The following is a 17,147-nucleotide window of genomic DNA, read 5'->3' as shown; positions in this document are numbered from 1 at the left end:
GGTGTTTACGAACGATCGTTATCGCAAGTGTGTACGCAGCATTAGTCAGTCCCCACACAGCATCTCTGCCTGCAGGCCACTTGAATGCCTTCTCAGTCATCACCAACAGGGTCCAGGACTCCAGGTGGATGCCTGAAATGTTATGGCCGCTGCTGCTACCAAACATAATTTTTCTGGTGCGTGTACTTTTTCTGGCTGCACTGCAGCTGCAACAACAAAAAGGCATGTACGTGTCAATTCCACTTCGTAATAGTTACCTTGCCGCGGTGAAGGGGCTTGCGTATCACAATAAAGCAATGACCGGCTATGAGTGTGTTGGGGAGCACACCTGACCCAAGATAATAAGGTCGTTGCTTCATTGTGGACAGTTCTGTCATTGAGCTACCTCAGCCCAGCCATATGGGCTTGAAAACTGCCATCGCCGGCACTCTCGCCATGGTGCGCATCAGTCCAGCACAGCCGTCACTACATAAACAGCTGTGTGTGGTGCGTTACACAGCGAGTTCGGTCTGTCAGTGTCAAGCAGTACCCTAAGAGCCGGGACAAGGTCCTCCAGCACCCAAGGCTGAGACACCAAAGTGCGCCCCTCCATCCCTTCCACCCCAGCTGTCACACACTGATTGCTATTAGACTAAGAGGGCCACAGGGCCCACAACCTCCCCAACACCTTGCAGTCACTGCTATGTATCCCCTTTTATTTCTTTCTGTTTCATACACAATTAAGAATGACAGCTGAATGAATTGTGCGCCCCCTCCTACACTGCGCCCTGAGGCTGGATCCTCTCCAGCCTATGCCTCGGCCCGGCCCTGAGTACCCTACTTACACTAACTAACTGCTGATCCATGTTTACACACGCAAGATGTTTTCAAGCACTTTAGACCTCCAATTTAGCAATGCAATGTGATTTCTGCCTTTTAGGGATAACCCTGCTGTGCGTCAAATCCGTAATTTTCCCCGGGACTTTTGGCATGTATCCCACTCGTCCATTCCCCCCTCCAGGTGTTAGACCCCTTGAAACATCTTTCCCATCACTTGTGTGGCCAGAAAGTGTAGTTTTTCAAGTTCGCCTGCCCAAGTCTATTGCGGTTCGAAAGGTTCGCATGCTTTTTCAGAAGTTCGCAAACCGAAAATCGGAGGTTTGAGCCATTTCTTGTGATCGGGACCTGTCAGACCTGCCGGAAGTTCAGAGCTGCCAGTGGAGGAAGAGAAGAAGCCGTCCTAAACAGGTAACTATAACTGCCGCCGGCTTTGCATGGCTGCACTAGACCGCCAAATGAGATCAGCCGGCAGAGATCTCATTTGATTGAAACTACTAGAAGGAAATGAAGATGTCAGGCTCCACATATCTATCACTTCGGGTTGCCTTGAAAGTAACAAGTAAGCAAGTGCAGATTCAGAGACGTGTTCGGGGCTGTGCGCTCGCTAGATGGAGGTTGCATTATAGGAAGACCTCACTGGTAGGCGGGGGGAACAAATCTATTGGCCATTGTTCAGCCAAATTGATCCGCCTGCCAGGGCTGTCATACACCTGCCAGATTATCGGAGCGGTCTGGCTGGAGGAAGCCCCAGGTATGTATATATTTTTTTGATACCCCTCCCATCTCAGGTACACTTTAACTGCCTAATGACTGCTCCATGCCGATTGGCGTGAGCAGCACAGCGGCCCTAGGACCACTCCATGCCGATTGGCGTGAGCAGCACGGCGGCCCCAGAACCACTCCATGCCGACTGGCATGAGCAGCACGGTGGCCCCAGGACCAGAATATCTGGGAATGGACTTTGCAGGGGATCGCGCGCATCTCGGCTTGCATGACGGAGCGGAACTCCTTCATCAGTCTCCCAGCGGCGCCACTAGGGACTGTTAAGACGACGAAACCGCCGTCTAATAACATTGCACATCGCTGCAATCTAAGGCAGCGCTGTACTGGGGACAGCCGTGTAGTGATCGGTTGTCATAGGCTGATGCCTATGACAGACGATCACGGTGATTGGCTGGCGGGGGGGGAGGGGTTTAATTATAAAACTAATATATATATGTAAGGAAAAAAAAAACCACCGGGGGAGCGACCAATAGAAAGCGCTGTTGGTGGGGAGAAAAGAAGGGGGGGCTGGGAATCAATTGTGTGCTGAGTTGTTCAGCCCTGCAGCGAGGCCTTAAATTATGCTAAGTCAGGGATTTTATCAGGGCTGATTAGAAGCAGGCTGTGTGGTGCAGAACGAAACAGAAAGCAAGGTGTTTTCTCCAATGTTCCCACTGATATATATGGTAAAATACATGAGGGTGCTTCGACTCTGATTCCCTTTAAAGCTGCAGTGGTCTATTTTAGTAAAAAAAATTGGCCTGGTCACTAGGGGTGTTTAAGACTGCGGTCCTCAAGAGGTTAACATACTACAGTATCGTGGGCTCTTGGTTTGCCTTTTTGACTTTACTCTATAGCATGTGCGCCGGCCACAGCCTGGATTTTTAGCTGTGGGAAATGTTTAAAAATGATCACTCTAAAAAAACAAAAATAAAAGCACAGATAAGACCACTTTATTCCTAGCAGCCTCCGACATGATAGAATGCATCTTAGTAATATAGATCTATGCTAGTCCTTCTCTGTATAAAAGCAAGAGAAAAAAAAAAAAAAAAAAAGTTACTCCAGACTTCTACACAAAAATTGTCAAATTAAAAGCAAATTAAAAAATCCATGTGCCCTGCGTTCTCGTAGATCCGTCATTCACAGTTAACTTATCGCTTTTTTTTACATAGTTATTTTCTAAAATATCTTCTGAGCCGAAACTATAAATATAGAATCCATAATTATTATCTGTGTCCTCCCCCGATGGGGAGAGTCATCTGGCTCCTCCCTGATGGGAAGAGTGATCTGGGTCCTCCCCCGATGGGAAGTCATCTGGCTCCTCCCCGATGGGAAGAGTCATCTGGCTCCTCCCCAATGGGAAGCGTCATCTGGCTCCTCCCCAATGGGAAGCGTCATCTGGCTCCTCCCCAATGGGAAGCGTCATCTGGCTCCTCCCCAATGGGAAGCGTCATCTGGCTCCTTCCCCCGATGGGTAGAGTCTTTGTATTTTTGGAGGAGTGGCATCAAGTTTGCATCTGGGAGAGGCTGTCTGACGTGGAGTCGCTGGGAGTCGGAGGCACTTGCTGCGTTTCCGGTGGGTGGTCGTCTCTGGGAGGGGGAGGCCGGACGTGCATTGGAGGGTAGAAGGGCTCGTTGGGCATCGGATACGGTGAGAAACGTGGAGGTGGTGCCATTGGGTTCCTCACTAGAATAACAGAGAGAAGAAAGGAATTAGTGAGCAGGGATGATCGGAGAGGCACGCCTCCAATCCTTACTAAAAAGTGAAGTGCTGCCTTTACATTCATTACGGATGATCAATGAGATGCAAATATTTCTGAAGTCATGCAGATTTATGTACATTTTTATGCAAATATTTGTGGCTTGAAAATGGACCAATCAATTTAGACCGGGGTGGGACTTGATTGGTCCATTTTCAAGCTGCAGATTTTTGCATAAAAAAATTACATAAATCTGCTTGAACTAGTAAATATTTACATCTCATTGATCAACCCTAACATTTATTGGTAATCTGCGCAAGACAACAACAGAACATAAACAGCCTGCACTCCTCTCCAAAAAATATGGCTAAAGGTGCTCATACATTTCCCGATCTGTGGCATCGATATTTGACCAATTCGATCATAATGATCGAATCTGGCAAAGATCTGTGCTGCAACATGGCCGCCCGACTGATCATTTTAATCAATATCTGCCCAAAATCTGCTAGAAAGATCTCGGTCAGGTGCCACGACAGTGACTGCATTCGATGTTCTGACGATTGACCGACCCCATGTCCAGTCTCCCCCCATGTAATGTGTCCAGAGGCGTATCTGGGTAATATATGGCAAACACTGAAATTGCACCCCTCCCGGGTCAGAGCTCCCTTCCCCTCTAAAAACAGCAACTTTCTCGCATACATGTGTTAAGGTTGCCTTTGGTTCTTCGCTCGGGATACTGCTGGAGTTACTTTTTTGGAACCACCTCTTCCTATTCCCTCTCTGTCCTCTTTTCTAACACTGAGCCAAGTGCACCCCACATACATAAATTATGTAGCCATGTTCCCCAGATAACAGAATTAATCTGATCCGAGGTCTGAGTGACGAGGAGGCACTGGGGCAGGCATGGCGGCGCAGCACAGTAGCAGGCATGGCCCCCATGGCGCTAGCCATGCCTGCACCTCTCTAGATACGCCTCTGAATGTGTCTTCCTACCCCCCTCCCCCTCCAGCCATGGCGAGTGTGGTAGAAGCTCAACTATCCACAGCACAACTCCTCCAAAGTCTCGTGTCGCCTCTACATCGCCGGGGACGCACATATCCCATGACCCCAGCTCATATATAGTGAAAGTCTTTAGACAATGATATTCCCCACCCAGAGAGGCCATTATATTTGCATTTCAAGGTCCAACTTGTGCCCATGGCAGAGGTTCATTCTACCTACTTGCAATGTGCGGGGGCATGCCGGGGTAGCCGGGGGCTCCGTACATCTCCATGGGAGGCGGCATTGGGAAGGGTCTCCGGAAGAAAGGCGCTCTGGGTTCCATGGGTAATAACGGAACTCTCATGGGTGGGGGAGGGTGCGCGGGGTACTCTCCGTGTTGGGGTGGCCCATCTGTCGTCTCTCCCTCCATGATGGGGGCTCCAGGCACGTTCTGCAGGGGATGATAAGCAGCACACAGTACAGATACTACACAAGAAGACCCCTTCCCCCGCCCCTCCCCCAATCACCGCAGAGTCTCTGCACACTTACACTGATATCTACTGATCCCTCCCCCCCTCCCCCAATCACTGCAGAGTCTCTGCACACTTACACTGATATTTTCTGATCCATTCCTCCCCATAGGAGCTCTCGACTTATATTCCGGGGACGTCCGGCCATCTGTCAACAAACCATGTAGATCATTTACTCACCGTGACAAAAACAAAAAAAAATGTTTTTTACTGCTGTAATATTTTAAAGCGGACCCAAACTAAACATTTTTTTTAATTCAAAATATTTACTTGCAGCACTCTCACACATACAACGATAAATAAACACTCCTTCAAGCCTATGAGCATTTCAGTGCATGCATCTCACCCTCCTCTTTCCATAACTAGGGTTATACAGGTGGCAGCCATTACTTCTGAGCTTAGTAGGAGGTTTTAGATCATGGGTGTGTTTGTCATCAGCTACCCTCCCTCACAGGGGCGTCTTCTATGTGAAATCTCACACAAGCTGAGATCACCTCCCCTGTGACATCATCAGTAGCAGCCTGTGTTTTGTTTTTTTATCTCCACCAGTCTGCCGGATTCTGTCCCGGCAATATGAAAGGAAGGGAGGGGTTCCTCCAATAAATGTAAAATATTTTATATTTGTCATCACGCAGCTGAAAAAATGCTGCCATTTATTATTATTATAAGTTAGAAAATAGATTTTATTTCTGAAATCTTATTTTTTTTTATTTGGGTCCACTTTAACTGGGGTTTAGTAAGGGGTCTTTACAGTAATGACTTGTTCTTACTAGGGGCTGATTGGCAGCTTTTCTCCGCATGTGAATTTGGGCCTACTGAAATCAAGTCTGCTTCCGAATTCTCCAATCCGTGTATGGCACAGCTCGAAGGTTTCAGATGTGTACTCGCATCAGCACAAGCAATGGCGTCCGTCACTGAGAGGGATGCCGACACACAGAAATCGGGCCTCAGAGTGATTAAAATGTGGAATATTTTACCTCAGGAAGTAGTTATGGCAAATTATCTGCATTTAAAGAGGGCTTGGATGCCTTTCTTGCATTGAAGGGCATCCACAGCTATAACTATTAGGTAATTCCCAGGAGAGTTGATCCAGGGATTTATATGACTGCAATCTGGAGTCGGGAATCATTTTATTTTTTCTTTCAAAGGTTAATGAGACCAGGCCTTGTAAGGTTCTTCCTGCCTTCCCCGGATCAACTGGGATATGTGAGGGTGCAGTACATAACATACAAGTGGGTATCCTGAATAATTTACTGCATCCTGCTATGTGTCACTACATGGCCTCTTTACTGCATCCTGCTATGTGTCACTACAGGGCCTCTTTACTGCATTCTGCTATATGTCACTACAGGGCCTCTTTACTGCATTCTGCTATATGTCACTACAGGGCCTCTTTACTGCATTCTGCTATATGTCACTACAGGCCCTCTTTACTGCATTCTGCTATATGTCACTACAGGGCCTCTTTACTGCATTCTGCTATATGTCACTACAGGCCCTCTTTACTGCATTCTGCTATATGTCACTACAGGGCCTCTTTACTGCATTCTGCTATATGTCACTACAGGGCCTCTTTACTACATTCTGCTATATGTCACTACAGGGCCTCTTTACTGCATTCTGCTATATGTCACTACAGGCCCTCTTTACTGCATTCTGCTATATGTCACTACAGGGCCTCTTTACTGCATTCTGCTATATGTCACTACAGGGCCTCTTTACTGCATTCTGCTATATGTCACTACAGGGCCCCTTTACTGCATCCTGCTATACGTCACTACAGGGCCTCTTTACTGCATTCTGCTATAGGTCACTACAGGGCCTCTTTACTGCATTCTGCTATAGGTCACTACAGGGCCTCTTTACTGCATTCTGCTATAGGTCACTCCAGGGCCGCTTTACTGCATTCTGCTATATGTCACTACAGGGCCTCCTTACTGCATTCTGCTATATGTCACTACAGGGCCTCCTTACTGCATTCTGCTATATGTCACTACAGGGCCTCTTTACTGCATCCTGCTATATGTCACTACAGGGCTTCTTTACTGCATTCTGCTATATGTCATTACAGGGCCTTTTTACTGCATTCTGCTATAGGTCACTCCAGGGCCGCTTTACTGCATTCTGCTATATGTCACTACAGGGCCTCCTTACTGCATTCTGCTATATGTCACTACAGGGCCTCCTTACTGCATTCTGCTATATGTCACTACAGGGCCTCTTTACTGCATTCTGCTATATGTCACTACAGGGCCTCTTTACTGCATTCTGCTATAGGTCACTCCAGGGCCTCTTTAGGCCCCGTTCACATTACAAACGCGGACGGCCACGCATGCGGAACGCAACGCGTACCAACGCACGCCATCCGCGTTTGTATGCGTTGCGTGGCCGATCCCATCACTGAAAAGTGAATGGGACAGCCACGCGTTTTGGCAAACAATGCGTGCAGCATGCGTTCCCGGACCGCACAGGTCCGGAACGCATGCAGTGTGAACATCAGACAGTGCACTCTATGCACTGTCTGATGTCGTGCGTGTCGGCCACCTGCACGCGTTTCCAAAACGCGTCTGGAAACGCGTGCAGTCTGAACGGGGCCTTACTGCATTCTGCTATAGGTCACTCCAGGGCCTCTTTATTGCATTCTACTATATGTCACTACAGGGCCTCTTTATTGCATTCTACTATATGTCACTACAGGGCCTCTTTACTGCATCCTGCTATATGTCACTACAGGGCCTCTTTACTGCATTCTACTATAGGTCACTACAGGGCCTCTTTACTGCATTCTGCTATAGGTCACTACAGGGCCTCTTTATTGCATTCTACTATATGTCACTACAGGGCCTCTTTACTGCATCCTGCTATATGTCACTACAGGGCCTCTTTACTGCATTCTGCTATATGTCACTACAGGGCCTCTTTACTGCATTCTACTATAGGTCACTACAGGGCCTCTTTACTGCATTCTGCTATATGTCACTACAGGGCCTCTTTACTGCATTCTGCTATATGTCACTACAGGGCCTCTTTACTGCATTCTGCTATATGTCACTACAGGGCTTCTTTACTGCATTCTACTATATGCCACTACAGGGCCTCTTTACTGCATTCTGCTATATGTCACTACAGGGCTTCTATACTGCATTCTGCTATATGTCACTACAGGGCTTCTTTACTGCATTCTGCTATATGTCACTACAGGGCCTCTTTACTGCATCCTACTATATGTCACTACAGGGCCTCTTTACTGCATCCTGCTATAGGTCACTACAGGGCCGCTTTACTGCATTCTGCTATATGTCACTGCCGGGCCCCTTTACTGCATTCTGCTATATGTCACTGCCAGGCCCCTTTACTGCATTCTGCTATATTTCACTACAGGGCCTCTTTACTGCATTCTGCTATAGGTCACTACAGGGCCTCTATACTGCATTCTGCTATAGGTCACTACAGGGCCTCTATACTGCATTCTGCTATAGGTCACTACAGGGCCTCTTTACTGCATTCTGCTATAGGTCACTACAGGGCCTCTTTACTGCATTCTGCTATAGGTCACTACAGGGCCTCTTTAAAGGAAACATCGGCTGCTGCAACAGAGGGGATCCCGGGCCCCCGGTGGGGAGCGGAGCTGCAGTGAGGGACACAAGCTACCAGGGGCCGGAGGAAGCCCCAGAGCTGCTTTTTTTTTTTCTTTTTCTTTAACAGAGGTTTCCTTTGAGTCTGTACATTTGTACCGTTTCCTCTGTGAGACACCGAGCACCACGTTGCTCTGCACTGAGCCTCATGTTACAATTGGCCATATATCTATTGCCTTGCCTACAGATTCACCATCCAATTCAATAATTATCAAATCCAAGAAGAGCATGCCCGACCAACGATGAGACCAATATTGGGCCGAAATTGGCTGCATGCATCGATCGGACATGCTGCATAATGTTGGACCGTCGTGATCGGTTAGGTGCAAAGCAGTAATAATGAGCGATATCGGGATGAGCGACAAAACCCCGGCGCCGAGAGCCTTCCCGCTCCTTAGATAAGCATCTGGCTTCTTTTTTTTTACCCCCGGTTCCCATTGACTTTAAAGTGAACCTCCGGACTAAAAATCTACTCAGCAGCACTGAAAAGGCCTGGTGTTTCTTTAACAGTTTCACAGCATCAGAACTTTGTTTTTCTTACCAAAGCATCTTTAGCTGCATTTTTTAACTAAGCTCCACCCATCAAAGAAAACTGCCTGGGCTTTTTATCCCTGATGCTGTGCAGAGCATGATGGGATTTCCTATGTTGTTATTCATGTTGCCTAGCAACTGGGAGGGGTGATCAGCACACAGGACAGTTGGAACTGTGTCTCATGCTCCCTGTCACCTCCTTTCAACCAAAAAGATGGCTGCCCCCATGAAATCAAACATTTGCCTGTTCTTTTAAAACAGGGTGGGTAAGAGATTATATTACTTGTCTATTTTAATTAACATAACTAATGTAACTTAATGATGACAGTATGTTTGTTTAGGCTGAAGTTCCTCTTTAAGAGGTTACTTTATCTGCTGCCTGAGCAGGTCACATTCCTATAAGTCTCACATCTCAAAAAGGCGACATTCAGTTATTCATGAAAAACGTAACAAAGTAACTTCCTTCTGCACAATGGCCAGCGAGGAGCTCACCTGGCGCCTCTACGAAGGGTCTTCCTTGGTTCCGAGTCAGTTCTGCGGGGCCAGAAAACCTGCCGGACGGCACTGGGTAATGGTAGAAGCGATCCGGTCTTCTGGGCGGGAAGTGGTGCTCCGGGTACGGCAAGCCTAAAGGCGGTACAAATAAATAAGCAATATCGTTACTCAATCCTTATGGAGGCAAGAGTCTCATTCATGGCCTTTAGATTGTAAGCTCACAAGGGCACGTAGCACTGCTCTCCCAAACCCCAAGAAGTGGTATATGGATTGTAGGCAAGGCAAACAAGGCAGGGGCGTAACTACAAGTCATGACCACACCCCTTCCCTTGGGGACCCTCACAGCCTGGAGGCCCATCTCACGAGGGTCATAAAACAAGTGTAGCCATCATGATCGTCGCACCCATAACCAGTGTAGCCACAAACCACCGGATCTGAAGGAGGGGCCTCTTTATTGGAGGAAGGGAAGGTTAGAAGTTGGGGACCCCCACATGGGGTGCTGCACCCCTATAGTTACATCCCTGACACAAGGTGAAGAATGACTCAGCAGGCACCCATCTGGGTGTTCTAAATGATCACATCCACTTGCAATCTATTCATACCTGGTGGGGGGACGTTGCTCTTCTGCTCTCTGTCCCAAGGGGGCGACAGAGAACCGGAATCCGATAACGTGCGCTGGTGGTCCGATTTTCTGTCTGCGTTTACGTCACCACGTTCCTTAGCCCCGGGGAACCCTGGGTAATATCCCGGCGGTCTCATACCTGCAGAACAATGGTCATCAGATACGGTACTGTACAAGGGGGAGGGAAAAGGACACACAATCATATTAGAAAATATGTACATGTATCACAGAACCACTTCCACCAACAGCGGACGTCTACGGGTGGTTTTGTGTCTCCATAATTCTGTGCCACGGACGTCCAAAAGGCTCAGTGCCAACCTTCTACTTTACTTAAAATAAGCAAATAATTCTGGCTTGATGCAGAATTATGCAAATGATACTGAAATTATATACAGCTTAAAAAAAGGATCAAACAAACGCTTTCACTGCAAGATTTTTTACAATCAGCATCATTTATCAATCGTCTCAAATGTATTGGCACCTACTGACCAATGTGGACTTTGGTACATGTACATTTGGGCATCACCACAGACATTTATTACACACAATACAAATATAGCTGGCACTGGCGTGTAGCGGCTTAAAACAACAACAGCTGGCAGTGTAAGGTCTAGAGACAGTCAGCCCAAAAATGCACTAAAGTCCAGCAGGACAAGGCATAATCCAAGACTTGAGAAGGATTCAATATTTTAGGTCGGTACCGTATTTTTCAGACTATAAGACGCTCCTGACCATAAGATGTACCTAGGTTTAGAGGACTAAAACCAGGGGCAAAAAATGTATACTAAACCTGGTGCATCCATGGTGAAGGGGCATCTTGTGGATTATGCCCCCCTTGCACCTCCTGTGTACCCCTGTGTCCAACTCTGTCCCTCTTGTGTCCTCCTATATACCTCTTTGTGTACCCCTTGTGTTGCCCTGCGTCCACCTCTGTCCTCCTCTATGCCCCTTTGTGTCCCCATGTGTCCTCCTGTACGCCTCTTTGTGTCCCCATGTGTCCTCCTCTATGCCCCTTTGTGTCCCCATGTGTCCTCCTCTATGCCCCTTTGTGTCCCCATGTGTCCTCCTATACGCCTCTTTGTGTCCCCATGTGTCCTCCTGTACGCCTCTTTGTGTCCCCATGTGTCCTCCTCTATGCCCCTTTGTGTCCCCATGTGTCCTCCTCTATGCCCCTTTGTGTCCCCATGTGTCCTCCTCTGCATGGGCACAGTACAGGGAGTCCCCGACATTGCGGTGGGTTGGAGGTTGGTATTGGCAGAGAGTTCACAAGTCAGGAACTACCTGCATTTGGACTATAAGATGCAGTGACTTTTTTTTGCCACTTTTAGGGGAGAAAAAGTGAGTCTTATAGTCCCAAAAATACAGTAAATCCTTGATTATATTACTAAATAAAACAATCCCGCCCAGCATGTTGTCCATGTAGCCATCCTCCTGTACCTACCTCTGTCTCCGGACGGGAGCATCGGCGAGAGCCTGAGCGGGCCTTCCAGGAGCGTCGGCGGAGAGAGGAACGCCCGGCTCTCCGGGGCACGGTTTATGGGCGACAATCCGTAGGGCGAGCCGTCTGAAAACAACAGACGACACATGAAATGACTCGCTACACATTGCAGCAACCAGACAACTGTTAGAGATGAGAATCTGGTGTCCAAAGTCGCGTTATTGAAATTCACCCATCAGCCCACTCCAGCACCCCACTCCAGCACCCAGACATGTGGACGGGTCAGTTCCCTTAACTGCGCTTCACATGAGTCATGCATGACATGAAGTACAAATAAGTGACCTCCCTCTGACCCTGTCCACATGTTGGGGCGCTGAAGTGGTGAGATTGGCAGATTCGGGCTTACACATTTCAATATTACGATTTCGGACACCAACACTAAATTGAGAACAAAGAATGATGAAAATGAACAGTATTATACCAAACTACGCACTACTGTACAGGGCAAGAAAACCAGAATGACAATCTTCACCATGTAAACATTTTTAGTGGCATTGATAAAGGGGGGGGGGGGGGGGGGGGGTGTTATCATCCCAACTATTTGACCTGAAAACCAGACTGTTGATCCTTGTGCATCTTATATACTTAAAGGGAACCAGACGAAGCACCCTCATGTATTTTACCATATATATCAGTGGGAACATTAGAGAAAACACCTACCCTGCTCTCTGCTTCATTCTTCACTGCTCAGCCTGCTTGTAATCAGCTCTGATAAAATCCCTGACTGAGCATTCAGTCTGGCTTTGCTCAGGAATCATTATAGCTGAGTCATTATAGCAGAGCCACAAGGGGGCAGGCTTGGGCTTGAAAAGACATCAGAGAAGACAGACTCAGCTATAATGATTCCTGAGCAGAGCCAGACTGAATGCTCAGTCAGGGATTTTATTAGGGCTGTAACAAGCAGGCTGAGCAGTGAAGATTGAAACAGAGAGCAAGGTAGGCGTTTTCTCTAATGTTCCCACTGATATGTATGGTAAAATACATGAGGGTGCTTCATCTCTGGTTCACTTTAATCAGTGCTTAGAGTAGAATTACACTCTCGCTAAATATTTGCGTCATACAAGTACCAAAGCTGGGGAAATGGGACTTCATCAGTCCTTCTTATATCCAAGCCTTTATAGCTGTGCACACACCTATAGTGTATCAGTATGTGCCAGTATGTGCCTCTGTCCTCCCAGCAATGTTTAGTCTAGGCCATTTACTTATGCAGCTCTTCTGGCCCAGAGCACTCTGGGAGACCAGATGTTGTATCTGCTCACTTCAGAACACACAGCAGACATTCCGCAGTGATGCTGCTTGCCAGCAGTGAAGATGACGCTGCTGTCTCGCATAAATATAAGAAAGTAAATCCGGGACAGGAAATATTTTACAATGGGCCCACACTGACTAAATCTATACATGAATATTGTAAAAAAATGTGTCATCATTACATTCTGACAAGTTCCTCTTTAAATACTCAAACTTCAAACCAGCATTCTCAACCCTGGAACCTCATACAAGAAACAGGGACTCCAGGAAAGATGTATTTAGGATTAGTTCTACAAAATCCAATGACTCATCTCACAAGTTTATTTTCATTTCAGGTTTGCTTTAGTCTTTTATGTGGAAGTGAGTTAGAATGCAATAAGGAACGCTTTTGTCATATATAAACCTGTGATTATCAGCTGTTCCTTATATATTGTTCAGATAGTCATTCTAGGTTTACTCACCCTTTTACTGAGCTGGATGAGCCATTTCCATGACAATGGATTGTCTTATTAAAGGGGCACTATGGCAAAAAATTATAAAATTTAAAATATGTGTAAACAAATAAGAAGTACATTTTGTCCAGAGTAAAATCAGCTATAAAGTACTTTTCTCCTATGTTGCTGTCACTTACAGTAGGTAGTAGAAATCTGACAGAAGCGACAGGTTTTGGACTAGTCCATCCCTTCATGGGGGATTCTCAGGGATTTATTTCTTTTCAAAAGCCCTTAGTGAATGGCAGTTGCTCTGTCCAACTGCCAAAAAACTGTAGCGAGCAGGGAAGCTGGCCAGCATCATTGTGTAAATCCTTTTTAGGGAATATCTTTATAAAGAATAAAAACCTTGCTGAGAATCCCCCATGAAGAGATGGAGTAGTCCAAAACCTGTCACTTCTGTCAGATTTCTACTACCTACTGTAAGTGACAGCAACACAGGAGAAAAGTAATTTATGGCTCATTTTATTCTGGAAAAAAATATACTTCTTATAGGTCTATGTTTACACATTTTAAATGTTAACATTTTTCGCCAGTGCCCCTTTAAGTGTTTATATATTTTCCATGCTACATGAGCTCTGCAATTAAGATCCCGCCCTAAACAGAGGCTTTAAAGGAGGAAGTATCTTAAAGATGGAAAAACACATGTAGTGTAGCAGCCAAAAGCAGCAACAAGTGGAGAGTTAGTCTCCCCCCCCCCCCCCCCCCCCCCAGGTGTAAAGCCTCAGTTTTGTTCAGGATTCATATTGTGGAGCTCATGTCTGGTTAAAGGACAACTGTATTGAGAAGGATATGGAGGCTGCCATATTTATTTCCTGTTAAACAATACCAGTTGCCTGGCTGCCCTGATGATCTATTTGGCTGCAGTAGTGTCTGAATCACACACCAGAAACAAGCATGCAGCTAATCTTGTCAGATATGACAATATTGTCAGAGCACCTGATCTGCTTTTTTTTTATTTTTACACTTGAACAATTAAAAAAAATATTTTAAAGGTAGCCATACATCTAGAGATTGTGATTAAATCATTTATTTCAATTGTTTAAAGAAAACCTGAACTGAAAATGAAAAGTCAAAATAAGCATACACAAGTCATACTTACCTCCTGTGTAGTCTACTCCTCAGTGTCTTTTTCCTCTCCTGCGTCCTGTCTATCCACTGTGATCAATGGAATTCTCCGTCCTCCATTTTGAAAATGGCCATTACCCCATAACAGCTTCCTGGTCAGCACACTGTTAAACTGTAACATCGCCCACTTGAGCCATAGGGAAACATGGACACATCAGCTCTCCTCTCAGCTGTAACTGACAGCAACTGATATATAACTGACAGCAACTGATATATTTCAGTTCTGACAAAATGTTGTCAGAACTGGAAGGGATCATTGTCAGAAGAAAATGGTGAGCTTCTGAGAGGAACTGATGGCAAGGTAACTATGTAATGTTCATTTGAAGTTACCTCATGTGTTTATTTTAAATAATTTTACTCAGTACAAGTTCTCTTTAAAGGACCTCTTAATCTTAACATTTAAAATACATGTAAACATATACAAATAAGAAGTATGTTTCTTCCAGAGTAAAATGAGCCATAAATTACTTTCCTCCTATACAGTAAGTAGTACAAATCTGACATTACGGACAGATTTTGGACTAGCCCATCTTCTCATTGAAGGGGGGGGGGGGGGGTTCCTCAGGGTTTTCTTTATTTTTAAAAGCACTTAGAGAATGGCAGTTGCTCCGTCCAACTGCCAAAGAAGTGTACGGTGAGCAGGGAGGCTGGCCAGCATCTTTGTATAAATCCTTTTCAGGGAATGTCTTTATAAAAAATAAAGGCCATGCTGAGAATCCCCCATGAAGAGGTGGACTAACCCAAAACCAGTCGGTAATGTAGGATTTCTACTACCTACTGTAAGTGACAGTAACATAGGAGAGAAGAAATTTATGGCTCATTTTACACAGGAAGAAATGTATTTATTTGTATGCGTTTTAAATTTTAAGATTTTTGCTACAGGTCCTCTTTAAGTGTAAAAACATTTTATACTGTACATTTTACACTGGTATTTTTTGCCTTTGCTGTTATCTTATTTTTACTGTTGATAAAATATAATCACAATCACTGCATGGAGGAAGAAGCATTTTGGTGATGTTTTCTAGCTACAAAGCAGGGCCTTTCCTGACAAATCCTGGAGAGATTAAAGCTGGCCATACACTAGGCCGATTCCCCGCCGATCGACAGCAGATTCGATCACTGGGATCGAATCTGCTGTCACATCGTTCACGCTACACGCTAAATTTCGTTCTATTTCGTCCTGAAATAGATCGATCCCGTCGATCGCTCCATGCGGGAAATTACTGTCGATCGCCCGCGGGTAGGAAACGCGTCGCTAGCAGCGTTCGAGTGCCCGACTACCGACGCAATAGAGTGGCAACACATTACCTGCTCCGCCGGCGCGACTCACCCCGGTCACTGCTGCTCCGTCTCTGGTCTGGTCTGGTCTCCGGGTCCGGCATGCTTCACTTCTTCTAGCCCGGCAGGAAGTTTAAACAGTAGAGGGCACTCTACTGTTTAAACTTCGTGCCGGGCAGGAAGAAGTGAAGCATGCTGGACCCGGAGACCAGACCAGAGCGGAGAAGACAGCGGAGACCTGGGGACTGGAGTCGCGCCGGCCGGAGCAGATAATGTATGCGGGCGGGGGGAGCGGCGGCAGCACCACCACAGATTGTGAACGGTTTCAGGCTGAAATCGGTTCACAATCTGTTTACTGTAAAGGCAGCCATACGATCCCTCTCTGATCAGATTCGATCAGATAGGGATCTGTCTGTTAGTCGAATCTGATGGCAAATCGACCAGTGTATGGCTACCTTAATGCTCCTTCCTCTTGCATTGACTGTAATTATGGTATATCTTATCAGCAGCGCAATTAAAATAACAGCCCCTTGCTGGCAAAGGCAAAAAATAACTAGTGTAAAAACTGTACAGTGTAAAAAAAACAAAAAAAAAAAAAAAAAACACTTGAACAATTAAAAAAAAAAAAGTGATTGTATGAAGAATCTTATAGATATCCCTTTAACACAATTCAGTGTTTCCTTAGATTTTCATACCACATTAAGCACCAGTGAGAACATCAGTAATAGGCTATGGAATTCTGACATTCTTGTGTATCGCACAGTATTTGCGTGTCTGAAATGCGCACAGCAATGTACGGTATATAGAGGGAACAAGGCCACCTCCCACATTTAATGATGAACCAATACCAGTAAAAACCCTTCCTATAGTATGGCAGCTAGGATGTCACAGAGGAGCACAAATACTACGGAGGTGGATGATGGATTCCATGCAATGACGGGGGTGACATGTACATCTATACCTGGGTGGTTTATAAAGACATCTGCGTAAGCTAGCAAGAGGGAAGAAAATACAAGCCATGTTACATACATGAAGGAAAGCGCACACCCGCCAGCTGACAGTCTCCTGAAACAATCATTCATAGCACTGATCATTGTACACACATGCTGCTTGGCTGTTTTCAGAGCAGCCTGTTCTGTTGAATGGAGAGGGGAAGCGGGACAGGATCAGGAGCTGTTCACTGCACCCATAGGCGTTAGCGACCAGAGATTAATCCGCAATGGGGGGGGGGGGGGGGATTGCTGAACAGAAAGCTGATGTCAGCAGGGAACAGCTGGACTCACAAACAGTAGATCTCGACATGCAAATCATTCCAGTCTGCATTGACATTTCATGTAAATTGTATGCAGATCAGGATTAAGTCAATCAAGAAGTATATTTGAAACAGAAGTTTGCCTTCTTAAAACAGAAGGTATTTGCGATTATTCAG

At 46.0% G+C, this 17,147-nt stretch overlaps 1 protein-coding gene across 2 annotated transcripts in view; it reads right to left on the bottom strand.

Annotated features, from left to right (window-relative positions):
- Window positions 1-2,507: 2,507 nt before the first annotated feature.
- Window positions 2,508-17,147, bottom strand: part of MIA2 (MIA SH3 domain ER export factor 2) — a 92,998-nt gene continuing 78,358 nt past the window's right edge. The window contains exons 25-31 of one of the 2 annotated variants that reach the window (XM_068254750.1): window positions 16,680-16,709; window positions 11,517-11,639; window positions 10,056-10,214; window positions 9,451-9,585; window positions 4,873-4,940; window positions 4,503-4,713; window positions 2,508-3,268 (exon numbers count right to left, since the gene is read on the bottom strand). In XM_068254750.1, the coding sequence (XP_068110851.1) occupies window positions 3,087-3,268; window positions 4,503-4,713; window positions 4,873-4,940; window positions 9,451-9,585; window positions 10,056-10,214; window positions 11,517-11,639; window positions 16,680-16,709 (908 nt within the window). In that variant the 3' untranslated portion in view covers window positions 2,508-3,086. The remainder of the gene's footprint in view (window positions 3,269-4,502; window positions 4,714-4,872; window positions 4,941-9,450; window positions 9,586-10,055; window positions 10,215-11,516; window positions 11,640-16,679; window positions 16,710-17,147) is intronic. The other variant, XM_068254751.1, reaches the window with a different exon arrangement.

Source organism: Hyperolius riggenbachi, chromosome 9, assembly GCF_040937935.1.
Source record: "Hyperolius riggenbachi isolate aHypRig1 chromosome 9, aHypRig1.pri, whole genome shotgun sequence".
NCBI lineage: Eukaryota > Metazoa > Chordata > Amphibia > Anura > Hyperoliidae > Hyperolius > Hyperolius riggenbachi.
This window is presented reverse-complemented; position numbering and strand designations above follow the sequence as displayed.